The sequence below is a fragment of the Uloborus diversus genome, chromosome 9, assembly GCF_026930045.1.
Source record: "Uloborus diversus isolate 005 chromosome 9, Udiv.v.3.1, whole genome shotgun sequence".
NCBI classification, from domain to species: Eukaryota; Metazoa; Arthropoda; class Arachnida; order Araneae; family Uloboridae; genus Uloborus; species Uloborus diversus.
The window spans coordinates 56,903,702-56,920,800 of record NC_072739.1 but is presented as its reverse complement, the minus strand read 5'-3'; the positions used below and the strand labels follow the sequence as shown (position 1 = coordinate 56,920,800).

At 38.2% G+C, this 17,099-nt stretch overlaps 1 protein-coding gene across 1 annotated transcript in view; it reads left to right on the top strand.

The window, feature by feature from the left end:
* LOC129229597 (pyruvate dehydrogenase phosphatase regulatory subunit, mitochondrial-like) overlaps positions 1–17,099 on the top strand; it is a 164,940-nt gene that overhangs the window by 118,284 nt on the left and 29,557 nt on the right. The window contains exon 11 of the mRNA XM_054863934.1: positions 14,035–14,190. Coding sequence (XP_054719909.1) covers positions 14,035–14,190 — 156 coding nt within the window. The remainder of the gene's footprint in view (positions 1–14,034; positions 14,191–17,099) is intronic.

Here is a 17,099-nt window from a genome sequence, read left to right as displayed (position 1 = left end):
CCAGATAAATTACAATAAGGTAGTTCTGTACACAAAAGATCAGTGGTGGAAGATCTTGATCTTTGGTTTAAAGAACAAATTAGGCAATATATGAAGTTTTAAAAGTTTTCGTTCAAAAGATCGGACCGCTAATCGGTCGGAGTTGGCTTCGCTCACTGATCGGCTGGATTACAGTAACATGGTGGCTTGGCCACTTTGGCTATAAACACTAGAGTTGTGTGATCATTTGTTTATATTTTAAAGCTGCTGTTAATGTAATTTATTGTAATTTTTGTTTTTTTGGCAAAATATTTCAAATTGCAAATAATTTTTTTTTCGTTTTTAAAGCGTTTTTAGTCATTTTAGTTGAAGAATGTGTTTATTTTTCATCGGGAGGGGGGAGGGATGAGTGATTTTCGCTTATTCAGAGAACTGTTTTTGCCTTTATCATTTTTCAAAACGATATCCTTTCGATTGCTTTATTCTTTTTCATATGGGGGATGTTGCAGCGGGGTTTCCCGTTTGTTCTAGATGGGTAGTTGGATTTTTACATTTAATATCTGAGGACGCTTTTTATCCTTTGAGTATGGGTGAAGGAACAAACCATTAAGTACGGGAGGAAAAATAGTTAATAAAACAACTGCTCAGTGGACATTAGATAAATCAAGTTGTAATAAATGTATGCATTCTGACACCAAAGCAGCTTAAAACATTCTTTACTTATTTTTTTCAACAGAATGGTTCAAACACTTGACTTTACTTGATGGTTTATTAAAGATTTTAACTTTTCAATTTACAAAGTTTGAACAGAACAACGTCTGTCGGGTCCTCTAGTTCTTTTATATATGCAGGGGCGGACTGGCCAGGTCGGATAGTTGAGGATCCCAGATTGGGCCAACAGCCGAGTGGGCCACTTTAAGCATTTTTTTTATTGAACTTAATACATTTAAATTCACGCCTAACATTTTTCAAAGTGTCATAATTAAAATATATAAAAAAAACATGTAATTTGTTTACTGGGAAAAAATTATTTGGAAGCAGGTTTGTTTTTTTTCCCATCCTAAGCAGGGACCAAAGTAAATAGCAGAAGTTCATAAGAAGCTTTCCTCTCTTATCAACTTTCTCTCTAGTTTTTAGAGCTTTGGGGACCATAACTCCCACATTGAGGAAACGAAAGGAGGCCAGAGAAAATGGGGTTCAACACGGCATGAAAAACGGCACGGGACGAAAAAGAAGCGTTAAATACTTATATTTGTACGTCTGTTAATAAAAATTAAAGGGACTTGCACCATTACACAAAGTGGCCTTTTCCTGCTATAAATGCGTGAGCCATGCTTTGGGGTGTTGATACATGAGCAGGGGCATGCACAGGGGAGGGACACCTGTTGGCCCAGCTCCGAGCCTGAAGGAGGTCCAAGATTTTTTTTAATGAGGGGTGAAATATATGTTGGAACGTAGGGGGAGGCTGTAAAAGTCATTTGTGACAGGCCCCAAAATTTCTGTGCACGCCTCTGGTATTCACTGACATTGTGACAGATTCAACTAAATGTTCTCAGTTGGCAAGATATTTCATTGGTCTATTGTAAATTATCGCTATACGAGTATTTTCATATCAGAATCGCATACGAGAAAGCAAGTTTGGACTACGATAAACTGAATCTGCAACCGGAAAGCATTTCGACTTAGAAGAAAGAGCTCCTGAACATAGGTGGATTTAGGACTGAGTTTTTATGGGGGGGGGGGGGCACAAGGTTTTTTTTTTTTTGAGCAACATTAGCTGCAATCAGGGCTAGAGTTATACTTGACGGGGTGCCTAAGGTATTTCTGGTATGAGGTCCCTCTGTAGTCCCAAAGTCACCAACAATAGTTACAACAATAGTCTACAATTGTGGAATTTGATGCAAGAACCAGTTTAGTCCAAACTTTTTTTTTTAAATTCATTTTTGTGTGTGGAGAATATAGAAGTTCCGATTGGTGCAACAACGGGACACTCATGTAAGCTCAGACCTCTGTTTTCTAGTAAATGTGAGAAAAGATACTAGCCTTTCTACCGGACACTGATGTTATTTGTTGGTCTTAACAAAAATGAGTGAGTCTGGACTTACCTGGTTCTTAGTTCTTGCATCAAGGCCCTCAATTGTGTTTTTTTTTCAGATTTAAATATTGAAAAATTGCCAGACCAAGTCTTCGAATCTTCGCCATTCCCTTAAAATCACTAAAGATACTGGTAGCTTATAATTTCACTTTTTAAAAATTTCGTAGGAGAGCTCCGTAACTCTTATTTGCACTATAACCTAAAATTGATTTCAGTTTCAGAAAAAATGCTCAAAGGAAAGTAGTGTTTCCCACTGCCCTAAAAAGGGGCAGTGCACTTTTAGATAAAAGAGTACTTTTTAAGAGAAGTTTTGAAAAACACAAAAGGTGCTTCTTTTATTTTTTGGTTTTCTATGTACATACAAAGTTCAAGTGTTTTCTATAGTAATTATTTTTTTAATATTGAAAAGTTTTTTGACTTTTAGTTTTAAAGATAATGCAAAAAACATTCATATATATTCTAATCAGATTCTTGTGGATAAGTTACTGAAATGAGAGAATGATGTTTCAAGGACAGGCTTGCGTGAATCTTTATCTTTTGAAAAAAAAATTCGCTTTCGTGAAGTTTTGTTTAAACTTTTAAGGGGCAAGGAGGGTTGATTAAGTTAAGGATCAAACCCCCCCGTGTCCGTTTACCTTGTCGTGGTGGGGGGGCTTGCGGTGTGGTGAGTTCGGGGCGAGCTCTTGGGAGGAGTCGTGAACCCCCAGTTGCTCAAACAGAATATCGGCGGGAGGGGATTTTTCTCCCTTCCTTCCCTCATCACACTTACCAAATGCGGACGAAAACCCCTAAGCCAAGGCGTGTCAACCGTGCCGATGGCTGCGTGGTACCGGGGGTAGTCGGTGCCTCAAACGGGAGACTTCAGGGATAGCAGGCGAACCCTGTCGTACGCAGCCTTACCTCTGTGTGGGGGGCTACACAGGGGTTAGACCCCATATTTTCCCCCTAGTTCTCTGGTTCGTTTATGGATGAAAACTCAAAGAACACTTCTCCCCCTTGTGGGGAGCGTCAGAATGAATCGTATACCTCCGCAAAATTTTTCGTTATCAAAAGAAATGAAAACCTTACATTTACTGCTGTATCTCCTTTTCTAATCAACAAAGCTCTTGTAAATCTAATCGGCGCATTTAAATCAGTAAAAAAAACACGAACAGGCGAGCTCTTGGTCGAAATAAAAGATAATAAACAAGTTCAACTCATACTAGCTATTAAACAATTAGGTCCTTATCTTTGCACAGTTACAGCCCACTCTACATTAAACTTTTCTCGGGGAGTAATTTCAGAGCCAGACCTTCTATTCACACCAGAGAAGGAAATCCTAGATGAAATGAAGGACCAACACGTAAGTGGAGTGAAAAGGATCACTATTAAACGCAATGGCGTAATGCAGAATACGAAACATGTCATTCTGACCTTTAGTACGCCTATCCTCCCTTCACGTGTCAAAGCTGGATATCTCTCATGCCCTGTTAGACCATACATTCCTAACCCGCTACGGTGCTTTAAGTGCCAGCGCTTTGGGCATTCCAAGCTGTCATGCCGTGGCACAGAAGCTTGTGCCAGATGTGCTGAGGCCGGCCACGATAGCAATGAATGCTCAAAGGAATTCAAATGTGTCAACTGCAAAGGAGATCACCCGTCCTACTCTAGAAAATGCCCTAAATGGCTCTCCGAAAAAGAAATACAGGTTATCAAAACTACTCAGAACATATCATACCCAGACGCACGAAAAATAGTTCAGTCTCGTACACCTCTATCTGGACTTTCATATGCTGCAGCAGTAAGAAAAGTATTCAATTCCACCGGTACACAAACAGATCCTCAAATCATTACAATAACCAGCACTAAATCAACTAACTCTCCTAAATCAAAAAATAAACAGCTCAATACTCCTAAGCCTCCACAAAAAAATAATAATGAAATTCAAGTACAAAGTACACAAATCCCAAGTACAAGTTACTCAACTAAATTAATTTCGAACAAACCAACTGATCAAAAAATAAAGAAAACTGTAGAAAAAAAGAAATTTATTCAAACGCGCGCAAAAATTGGGGTAGCCTCTAAACAAAGGCCCCCAAAACTTTATAATTTTAAGAAAGAGGACTTTTTACTTTCTAGTAAGAAAGTAAAATTAACTAAGTCCCAAATCGAAAAACTCCAACAACCTCCTCCCCAAGAGGAGGACGAGGATGTCGATTTTGAAGATCTTCCGCCATCCGACGATGAAGGGTGGACGGACCATCCTCCTTCTTGAGTTACTTTTTCTTCTTCTGGCCGTTTCTCCTTCCTTTTCTCTTCATGGCCCTGAGCATTCTTTCTTGGAATTGTCAGAGTTACTCGCATAATGTCACGGACATCAAAGATCTTGTCCAATATCACCAACCGGCCATATTCTGTCTGCAAGAAACATTTCTGTCCCCTGTTGATAGACCGAGGTTGAAAGGTTTTGACATATACCGCAAGGACTGCTTGTCAGGCGACCGTCGTTGTGGAGGAGTGGCATTGCTAATCAACAATGATTATGCATCTAGCCAGCTCAATATCAACACATCCCTGCAAGCAGTAGCTGCGCGCGTTCACCTTCACTCGCTGTTCACAGTTTGCTCTATATATATTCCACCTTCTTACGACTTGAGAAGCGTGGAGTTGCAGACATTGGTTGATCAACTTCCTCCCCCTTTTGTCATCTTGGGGGATTTTAATGGCCATAATCCTCTCTGGGGGAGCTCAGACTCTAACAGCAGAGGTCTAATTATTGAAAACTTTATTGAAGACAACGATCTATGTGTTCTTAACGACGGTGAAAATACCTATTTCCACCTTCCTACGCAAACCTACCATGCCATCGATCTTGCAATATCCTCACCTTCCTTTCTGCCACTTTGGGATTTCCAGGTGCAGGGTGGTCTCTACACTAGTGGCCACTTTCCAATCAAAATAACATATACTGGACGCTGCAGCTATCAGCAGCATCAGCAAGGCCGTCTTGGCATTGATCGAGCTGATTGGGCAGCATTTACCCATTTGGCAGAAATAACATCGGAAGACGTGACTGACATTGATATTGATGTAGCGGTAAAGCGAGTAACCGACATCATCTTAAACGCAGCGAACGCTGCTATACCAAGAACCTCTAAAGGCTGGATCAAATATCCTAAGCCATGGTGGAACTCTGCTTGCCAAGAAGCTCAGAAGAAACAAAAAAAAGCATGGAACACATTTCGTCGATACCCGACCACACAAAATCTTGTGACACTTAAACGAGCTCGTGCTGAAGCTCGTAGGATTCGACGGAAAAGCCAGCGGGACTCGTGGCAGGCCTATGTCAGCACAATCACGACGTCCACCCCGTCCAAGACTGTATGGGGTAAAATAAAAAAAATCGCTGGAAACTATAGCATATCTTGTGCTCCAATTCTGGAGAAAAATGGTCAACTTTTATCTGATCACAAAGAGGTAGCTGACTGCCTGGCGACTCACTTGGCTGAAGTCTCCAGCGCAAATAATTACTGTTCTAAGTTTTTAGCTATTAAATCTCATAAAGAACGAAGAGTTCTTGATTTTAATTCAAACATTATTCATCAATACAACACAAAATTTACCTTTCATGAACTAAATATTGCTTTACAAAAATCAAGAAACACATCACCTGGCTCTGACGAAATACACAATAGCATGTTAAAAAATCTAAGCAGGTCTTCATTAGAAAATATTCTGCAGCTTTTTAATAGAATTTATTCCGAACATAGATTCCCAAAATCCTGGAGTCAAGCAATAGTTATCCCTATCCTTAAACCAAATAAACAATCAGATAAACCTGAGAGCTATAGACCTATAGCTCTCACTAGTTGCCTATGTAAACTCATGGAACGGATGGTAAACGCCAGACTGATGCACATTCTGGAGTCACACCATCTCATATCCTCATTTCAAAGTGGATTTAGGCGTGGCAGATGCACAATAGACAATCTAATTCTTCTCGAAACATCAGTAAGAGAAGCATTTCTTAAACGAAAACATCTTGTGAGCGTATTTTTCGATATTGAAAAAGCATACGACCGTACCTGGAGGTATGGGATCCTCAAAACCCTGCACGAGTATGGGTTGCGAGGTAATTTACCCATCTTTCTCTCCAATTTTCTGAAACATCGTTCTTTTCGTGTACGCGTCAAGTCTGTTCTGTCGGATACCTTCATTCAAGAAGAAGGAGTACCCCAGGGAAGTGTACTAAGCGTAACTCTATTCATTATAGCAATCAATAGCTTGATTGGCCAATTGCCTCCCGCTGTAAAAGGTACCATGTTCGTGGATGATTTTCAAATTTCTTTCTCATCAACGAGCATGAGTATCGTTGAAAGACAACTTCAAATTGCAATCAATAAAGTAACCCAATGGGCGGAAGAAAATGGCTTCACTTTCTCTGCTCAAAAAACATTCTGTATCCACTTCTGCCGAAAAAGAGGCCTTCACCCTGACCCAAATCTCCTCCTCAATAATCAACCAATAGCTGTAAAAGATCAAGGAAAATTCCTTGGTCTCACACTTGACAATAAACTAAAATTTATACCGCATATACAAGAGTTAAAAAAGAAATGTTCATTAAAATTAAATATCCTTAAAGTCTTAGCGAACACTTCTTGGGGTGCTAATACTGAGTCTCTGCTAAGAATATACAGGGCTTTGATACGCTCAAAACTTGATTACGGATGTCAAATTTATGGTTCCGCTGCTAAAACCTATCTGAAAAGTCTGGATCCAATACATAATCAGGCACTACGCATCTGCACAGGAGCCTTTCGAACTTCGCCTATTAACAGTCTTCATATCCTTGCACACGAACAATCTCTAAACAATAGACGCCTCAAACTTTCTTTAAATTTTTACTTCAAAATAAAACCTTGCACTAATCACCCACTACATCTCCATATTTTTAACCCATGTAATGCTGCTTTATTTCTAAACCGGCCTTCGATGACCCCAACATTTGGGATCCGAATGCGTCGGGTACTCTCAGACCTGCAGCTACCAGATTTTAAAACCGTCAACACAATAAACCTAATTGAACCATGGTGCGAAGTCATACCTTCTATAATTAATGATTTATCAGAATTCCCAAAACAAACTACTGCAGACACAGTTTATCAACAAGTCTTTAATGAGATCAAAAGCAAGTATTCTGGTTACAAACACATTTTTACTGACGGATCAAAAGCAAACAATCACGTCGGCTTTTCAACAATAATTAATGATCAAGTTACGGCAGAAAAACTAAACACATCTTGCTCGGTATTTACTGCAGAAATAAAAGCTATTTTATCATCGCTACAATCAATAACCCAATCCGTCTACAAAAAGTGGGTGATATTCACTGACTCCAAGAGTTCAGTGGAAGCCATCACTCACTGCAATAATAATAGCCATCCTATAGTCATCCAGTCATATCTTTTATACAAAAACCTTATGCAAAATAATTTTGAAATTACCTTTTGTTGGGTCCCTGGTCATGTGGGTATTGCAGGCAATGAGGCAGCCGATTCAGCTGCCAGAGCTGCAAGTATCCTGGTCGATAATAGTGTCCCTTTCGATGATATCAAAAACGCCATCGTTGTAAGCCTCAACATGTATTGGCAGGGGACGTGGAATTCAGAAATCGAAAATAAATTACATTCAATCCAGCCCTCCACTAGAGGGTTCGGATCATTAAATATCACCAGGAGAGAACAAGTCTTATTAGCTCGACTTCGCATTGGACATACCAGATTCACCCACAAATATCTCTTATGTCATGAACCAGTTCGAACATGCACTACATGTGATGTAAATCAGACAGTGTTGCACATTTTATGCAACTGCCCAAATTTTAATCTAATTCGTTACAAATATTTTAATAATTTTAACCCATCTTTGAAGGAGTTGCTGGGGGATCCACCCCATCGCAATTTGTACTCCTTCCTCCAGGAGATTGGATTCTCCTTTTTAATTTAGTGTTTGTCTGTTCATTATGTGATTTCGTCTTTCCTTTGTTTTTCAAGATATTTTTTCGCCCATTTTGTCTTTATTTTCAAATTGTTTAAATGTTTTTATCGGATGCACTTTTTTAATATTGACACTTGAAGTTTTATGCTTTCTCCTTCAAAATATGCTTCTATTTACTATATTCTTTAATAAAAAATAAATAGCACATAATAAAATATCGTTTGGCGCAGTATAGCCCTCAAGGGCTCTTGCGCCATAAAAATCAAATCATCAAATCATCAAATCATTTAAGGATCAAATGTTAGCTTATAAAGGGAAGGGCACGACACCCTCCTAAAAAATCTTGTGTTAAACCTGTCCCCTTTCCTTTTAATGTTTTCAAACATATTATAAGATAATGTTTTTAAAATTTCAATGTCGGAAAATTTCGAAGGAAATTCGCCGGATTCCCTATAGTAACTAAATATATTAAAAATTGGGTAGAGTATACCTCAGTTTTTAAATGCTTCCGAATGAGATCACTGGGCCTCCTCCTCTCTCAAATGTGACCAATAATAGTTTTGCGTTTTTTAATAGTTCAAAGTCAAATTGTTTTCGTAGAGAGTTCCAGATGCTTCTCTGTTCCATTAATTGTACCAAGGGTAACCTAAAATTGCATTTCAAAAACTTCCCATTTCGGAGAATTTCTGGGAAGAGCCCTCGACATTCTATTGTAAACAAAAATATAGACTCAAATGGACTTCAATTTTGAAAAAAAAAAAAAAACTTAAGAAAACAAAGTCGTGGGGGGAACCCTTTTTTTCTTTCCTCTCAACGTACCGAAAATCGTAAAACTGCGGTTTTTGACATCAACTTTGAAAATATCGCTTTGTTGTAAAGGAACTAGAACCCCTTCTCCCGATTTTTTTTCTCCTTATGCCTATATAGATCAACCAATTTCGAAAAATTTCCTGGGTAATTTACCTGATTCCTCCTTTTCCTTATGTGCTTCCTATATTGTCAGTATAGAAACCTATAAAAGATGTGCCTCTTCAAACTTATAACCATTAGTATCCTTCTTTAAAGGCACATAAATTTTTCTTTTTTTGGAACTTGAAAACTTGATTTAGAAACTTAAAGGAAAATAGGAACTTTGCTCAACTCGGAAGAATCGAAATCCGGTACTGGTTAATTTATCTTTTTAAATTTACATAGGTAGGCCAAAATACTCTTTTGCCGACTGGACCAAAGTCAGCCAGTCCGCCCCTGAATATATGTCACTTGACACAATTTTTATTCTCAAGGTAGACCGGGAAAAACCGGGCAATGCAGCTCTTAATGTATAAAGATTTGAAAACTACTGTCAATGTGATTTTATACTTTTTTGTTTGTTTGGCGAAACATTTATTATTGCCAAAGAAAAAACATCCGCTTCACTCACAAAAGGGCTGGGTTCCGGTAGCGTGGTCGCTTGGCGCGTTAGGCGCTGAGCAGGTTCAGTCTAGGATTATTGTTTTAAAGCAACCGTAAATGTAATTCATTGTTTTGGTGATTTGTTTTGAAGGAAAATAAACTTTTGATTTGTTTTTATCCGAGTGAAATGTACGACATTTTTTTTTCTTCTGACGATGAGATGTTTTTTTTGTTAGACGGATGGATTATGATAGCGTGGTTGCTGGGCGAGTTTGGCGACAAACAATCGAGTTGCGGAATTATTTTTACATTTGAAAGATATTATTTGATGTCTTTTTTTTTTTGTTTATTTGGCAAAATATTTTAAATTGCAGTAGAAACCGCTTCACTCGCTAAATAGAGTTTTAAAGCAACTGTAAATCTAATTTAATGATTTGACGAAAAGTTTTAAATTCCAAAGAAACTTTAATAGTTTTTTTTGAAAGGGTGTGTACGCGTTTTATACAAAGAAAAGCGATAATTTCACATCAGAGGGGGAGGGGGCGTCAATTTTTTTAATTCAACGGACTTCCATTAAATTTTTAGCATGGGCATTGCTGTGTGGGTACTGCTACTATGAATATAAATCCATGTAGAATATATCTTTCATTTTGTCTCAGTTCAAACAAGTAGATTTGTTACTTTTTTTAAGTACAGTGAAGCACAGTTTACACGTTTCTGAAGGACTGTGTGAAAGAAGCATATAAATGTAAAAAACATGTAATATGTATATGTTAATGTGTATTAAACTCTGCAGGGACCAAATTAAAAAACGTATAATGGATAAAAATGTATAAAAGAGAAACATATAAACACTGCTTCACTGTATTACAATTTTTAACCGTATCTGTATTTAATATTGCAATTGTACACAGTCTCACTGAATAGATAGTTTAGGTTTTGACAATTGCTTCATGTTTTTTGATATAACGTACAAAACATTAAGATTCATTAGTGTTCTTTTTGCATGTTTTTAGTAGAAAAAAGCTGATTAACTGGTTCTGAATCTTCATAAAATTTATTTTTCAGGAAAATATATGCTTTTCACACTCAGCCATAGCCATTGATACTTTACACATACAGTATACTTTATGCATACAGTATACTGTTGATATCACAAAGTTGAAGGGACAATAAAAAAGATTTGAGATATCGAGATAGCAAGGTCATAATCATAATAAAATACTATTCTAAAAATTAGTCCCAGTAGTTAAAAATAAGTGAAATCATGGAATTGTAGTTGAAAAAAATTTTAATACAATAACAAAAATTTAAATTTTTAAAATGAGCCAAAAATAATAGATAATAAAGAACGCTCTAGTGAAGTAGCAAAATGTAGTGATTTACCAGGAAGATTTGGATTGGCAAGTTGCAGAATGGTTTCAAACGAGTTTCAATCACCCCAGAACAAAAGAGTTGGACAAAGGATTGCACCATTCCCTGCATCTCTAAAGGGGTTTTCTGTTCATCTCTCTTTTTATAGAGGTGGAAATAGAGTCAAAAGGTCCAACAAAATGACGTGAGAACATTTCCAACTCCCCCAGGCTCTAAAATGTAAGTGACAGTAATATAAGCTTCTCCGAATCATTCCTATTCTAACCCCTGAGAGAAATAATGAAAGGTGTGAGAAAGTTCTGGAAACATTCTTCGACTTGCTTTGAGACAATAAACTGCGATTTTTCTGTTGACTTCTGTGGTGGAAAAGTTGTTAAATTCCCATTGTGAGAAAAGGAACCACCAACTTAAAAAAAAAACACACACACACACACACACACACTGGAAAAATTTAGGCTGATTGTATTTAAAGTGTTTCCGCAAAGCTCCAGAACGTCTCAATGTTTGGTGCCTACGTAGGACTCAAAGAGAAAAAGTTTAACTTACCCCAGTGTTGTAATGAAATAAACACTCACAGATTATGGCACATCTCACATCTTTTATTTTCCGACCATCATTTACACGAAGGTCTCGGGGAGCTCCCGCGAATTTAACCAAAGATTTTCTTCTCACATGGAATGAATTAAAAATTTAGAATACAAGATAGATTAAGATTGTAAGACAGTCTATTGCAGGGATTCAAGTTGTCAAAAGGGATGGATCAGCTTCACACATGAAAAAATGACGCGAGTTGATGTTGCAGAAAAAAACGGAGGAAGGATATTTCTCATTATAACTTCAGCAGGATGAATGACGTGATGCATCTCTGGAGCTGGGGACAAAATACTGGCGATGAGCATGGGAACCTCGTATCTCACCACGAAAATGGCGATGCAGGTGTAAGAACTAAATTTCGATTTGAACGCACATACCGCTTTTGTTTCACAAGGTATCACCAGATGCAGATGCTACCATCATCAATTTTGAACGAAACAAAACGGGGTGGAACTAAAAAACTCGAGATGCAATTTCATGAAACATCGTCGGAACAAAAAACAACGTGGACGCGGCCACGAAATTTTCTGAAACATCCCAGCCAAAACCCCACGCGGTCACGTGAAAACCAGATATTCATGTGCGGCGTCACTTAGCGCAGCAAATGGGAATGCGGGAAAATGACATCACCGAACCGTGACCACGCCTACAGCCAATGAGCGAAAAAGGCGGGGAGAACAACACATCGCGGGAAAAAGGAGGCAAAACATGGCTGCCAAACACTCGGAAATGATGCCATTAAATTACCGAAATCCGAAAATGCGAACATAGGAAATAAAAAACGCAAATCGATGAAAATACACAGTCCAGTCACATTAATGTGATCATCTGTCAAAAGCCTGAATAACCACCTTTAGCAGAGCGGACTGCTGCGAGACGTGCAGAAAGAGAGTCACTTAGGTCCCTGAAGGTGTTCTCTGGGATGTTGAGCCATGCCGACTCTAATGCCATAGCCAGCTGCGCTAGATTACGCAGTTGAGGATCCATGGCGCGAACAACTCGAACGAGATGGTCCCACAGATGCTCGATTGAGTTTAAGTCAGGTGAGTTTGCTGGCCAGGGGAGGACGGTAAACTCATCCTGGTGCTCTTCGAACCACGCACGTACACTGGCAGCTGTATGGCACCTCGCATTGTCCTGCTGGAAGATGCCATCATCCTGAGGAAAAACAATGCATGTAGGGGTGGACATGGTCCGCAAGGACAGATGCGTACTTGTATTGATCCATCGTGCCTTCCACAATGATCAGTGAACCCAGGGAATGCCAGGAAAACAGTCCCCAGACCATAATGCTCCCGCCTCCAGCTTGGACCGTTCCGGCAATGGTTGCAGGGTGGTTCCTTTCAGAGGTTTCACGCCTTATACGCCAACGTCCATCTGGCCGATGGAGCATAAAACGCGATTCATCTGAAAACGCTAACTGTCGCCACTCAGTGGACGTCCAGCTGCTGTACTGGCGTGCAAATTCTAGCCTTTGTTGTCGATGAACAACAGTCAGCATAGGTGCACGAACCAAGCGTCTGCTTCGGAGGCCCAGCGACAGCAATATTTGCTGAATAGTAGTTTGGGAGACACTTTTGGTAGCCCCTTGGTTCATTTTGGTGGTCAGTTGCTCAACGGTAGCCCGTCTATTTGCGCGGACGCATCTCCGCAACCTTCGTTCGCCTCTGTCATCTATGGCCCGTGGTGCACCACATTTGCCACATCGCTGATTTTGGACAGTCCCATTTTGCCATGCACGGTACACTTTTACCACGGCGGCACGCGAACAGTTCACAAACTCAGCCGTTTCGGAAATGCTTCCACCCTTGGCCCGAAAGCCAATGATCATGCCTTTTTGGACGTTGGATAAATCGCTTTATTTCTGCATTACGCCAACGATTGAAATGTTTTCCGAAGCCCTCACACACCCTTTATATACGCTCAACTGCACTGTGCTGCCACCTGCCTTCTGTGATTGGTTATTTAACTCTGACGTGGAAAGTATGTGGTGGTCACATTAATGTGACTGGACTGTGTATATGTGATTACTATATCACAACTTCCAAAAATGTTCGACATAACAAGGCTTTGATTAAAAACTCTTCGATATAAGAATGCATTCGATAAAATAACATTGGATAAATAAATGCACAAAATCAAGGGGGAAAATAATTTTTCGTCTTATCAAGGTTTTCGAGACATTGAAGTTCGAGATACTGAGAGTATAATCAAAATATACTGAGTGTAATACTTAAATTTAAATAATATCTTTCCTGTTTTCATAAAACTAATGCTTTTATTTATAATTTCATTTTGTGTTACCCTCAATACTTAATATAACTTCCGAAACATTATTTCTTTACCTTTTTTTTGCCACTACTCATTATTGTTATTTATATTGTTGTGCTTTTTCTTCTTTTTATATATCATACTTAATGAAACTTTAGAACTAGAATGTTGGAGGTGAATTGCTTTTTTTTTCCAATGTCCAAAATATAACATAGTTTTTGGAAATGTCTACAAGTTAAAGGTTAAAGTAACAAGAAGTTTTTCTCAAAAGTGATACCTTTAAGATAATATGTTATGTTAGATTTTTCATTGTGTGCATAATCTCTCCCATTTCTAGGTACTTTTCTTTCTAGGAATGCATTATAAGGTTAAATATCCTAACATGGAATTCAGCACTGGGCGAAATATTCGAATGTCTCCGATTTACCCCCGTCTGAAAGCTGCTGGAGCTGTCTTTAGTCAATCGATGGGATACGAGAGACCGTGTTATTTTCGAACAGATTTAGTTGGTATGTGTTTTTTTATTTAGGTCACCTTGAACTTAATATTATTTTCAATGCAAAAGTGTTTTTGTAAGCATACTAACTGACCATTCAACTGTTGAAGAACTTTTAATTGCATTCATATCATTTCGTAGCACATTCTGTGTTTTTCTCCAAATTTAAAGTTATGTCCCTCCTCCCCGTCTCATATTTAAAGTGCCTTGAATTTTTTTTTTCTTTCTTTATTTATTTTTATTTGTTTATTTATTATCAGTTTCAAAACTCTTTTTTTTTTTTTTTTAAATCTTCAAATGGTTTGAAACTGTAAAGGTTCTTTTACAGCAACAGCATGTAATAAGTGTTAAAAACCATGCATTAAAAATTTTAGTATCCATATAAGCAGGGTTTTCTCCAAATAAACATGATTGATGGAAATCATGTGTATGGTGGTTTTGTATGAAAAAAAAACAGTAGTATCCATACCAAATTTTCTTTTGAGATTTTTGTAGCTATTTTACCTTCTATTTTCCATCTTTTCCGAGTAAGAAAAATTTTCTGCTCTTAGTAGGTTGTTGTTGTCATGTCTAATGAAGAGTAGAGTGCAAAAAGTTTATGTGCCTCCAAAAGTCTTGATGACAAGATCTGCTAATTCTGGAGCCCAATGGCTGTAGAGGATTTCAATTGGTGGTGATCTACTTTGGAGGAGGGAGCGAATAATGGCCTGGCAATTAAAAACATGATCAGGGGTTAGTTGTGAATGGGGACAGTGCTTGCAGATGGGATAGGATTTAATATTAGTTGGTAAAATCTTTATATCCTTGAAATGTCCAGTATGTAGCCTAGCTATTGAAGAAGAAAGGTTTCTTGGGCAGTGAAGGTCAGGAATTGTTGCTTTGCTGATTGTAGATTAGGGTGGAACGAAAGAAACAAAGATTTTATTTTCGAATCGTAATAGTGCAGAAAAGTTGCGATTGGTGAAGACTTACAAAACAAAACAAAATTTTTTTTAATCGGATAATATCTTCCGATCCTGCAATAAGCCTGAATATTTGAAAAAATGGAAAATTTCGTGTTTTCTTAGTGATTTTTCAAAAATTTTGTTTTAATGTTTCTTTTTAAGGCTCTAAGACGGAAAAGTTACGATTGGTGAAGCCTTCAGAAATATAAAAAAAAATTGAAATCGAATAATACTTTCTGATCCAGAAACAAGCCAAAAAAATCGAAAAAGTTGAGAATTTCAGGTTTTTTCCGAATTTTTAACATTTTTGGTTCAATGTACTTTTTCAGGCTACAGAACGGGGAAGTTACATTTAATGAAGACTTCAAAGCAAAAAAAAATATATTTTTGAAAAATAACAATATTTTCCGATCGCGCAATGAACCTACATGTTTGAAAAAATGTAAACTTTAAGCCCTTTTTCAGCTTTTTTTTTCTTTCAGTTTAACGATCCTCATAAGTTCGGTATGAAATACTAATGGAAGAACGTTTGTTTATAAAATAAATGTGATATTTTAGTGTTAGTCTGCCTGTGAAATTGTCCACATGGCCCTTTAATCCTGCGAGACTCATATTTGTTTATGCTGCTCAGTACAGTGTTATGCATCTAATGCGCCCCATTAGCGCCTCTCGATCTTGAATTTATGAGCTTTTTAGTTGGCTTGTGTCTATAGGTATCTTACTTAAATGAATAAAGCAGTCGTGCTGTGTTGGATATAATTTGAGGTTTATGGCCTACAGCTAAGCTGAAAATTAGGCAACTCATTTCCAACTAAAAATTTGAGGTAGTGGTCTGCCCGAAGAAAATAAAACATGAATCATTCTTTACACTGAAAAACATTTATTTGACACATATTGAAAATTGGTTACAACACAATGATTTGTTCCCCCGAAAAAATTAGAAAAAGAGATCTTACAATAAGTCCATGCATGGATTAAAAGTCCTGTTGGTGTTTCATGGTGACGCCTCACCGGTCGTGAGGCGTCACCATGGAACACCGGTCTTTCACAGGAGAACAAAAGACCCACATCAGGGAAACTTATAACTCTTTGCTTTAGTAGACGTCATCACAACACGCGCTTTCCAAACTTAAAACATCATCAGTGCTTTTCCAGGAAAGACCAGACCTCACCAAGAGGCCAATAGCAAAAATTTAGGATGACATTTGCCGAACACGTTCACGAGACACAGACAACACAAGACGAGGAGACGAGTAGAAGAAAAGTAGCGAAGCCAAGCGATCGAGCTCCTGCCGGTCTGCGTATTTATAGCCAGATTCGGCCTTTCCAGAAACAATGTGACGTTACCTAATTTGCATATTGCCAGAACAACACAACCCGGAGAAAACACAGCTTGCCGGTTGCACAATTCTTATTTAATTTGGCATTCAGCACTTAACACCTCAACATGATTTCATCACGTCATTGACACGTGCTCTTTCGGAAGTTTACCGACATCTGCCGAATGACTGCAACCAATCCTAGCATGCCGCATGTTTTCCGAACACTTCCGATTCAAACTCGGACATTTGAGTGTTGGCGGCAGGTGGATGGGATTCCCCGCGCAAGGTTTTCTCTCGGAATGGCAAAAGGTAAGTCACAAAATGATTTTTCTTTTAAACAATATTGGTGAAATCCTTCAAGAACCAAAAATAAAGGCATTTAGCCCAACATGCTGGCATCAGTATTTCTCAATGTTTCTAATGTGCGTGTGATGTCGATTTGCTCGGCTAAACGTGTTTCAAACATGAATTAAACTTTGCAGAAAAGAATTACAAGAAAGTCCTTTTGAGTGCCGTATATTTGGCCACCCGAGAGATTTGCCAACAAATAAGCTCCCTACTTATGAAAATGTACTTCAAAGTTGCTTTCAAGAGAGATTTGAGTTAGCTAGAAAAGTCAATAACACGAAAGTGAGTTTTTCCATTGTTAAGGACAT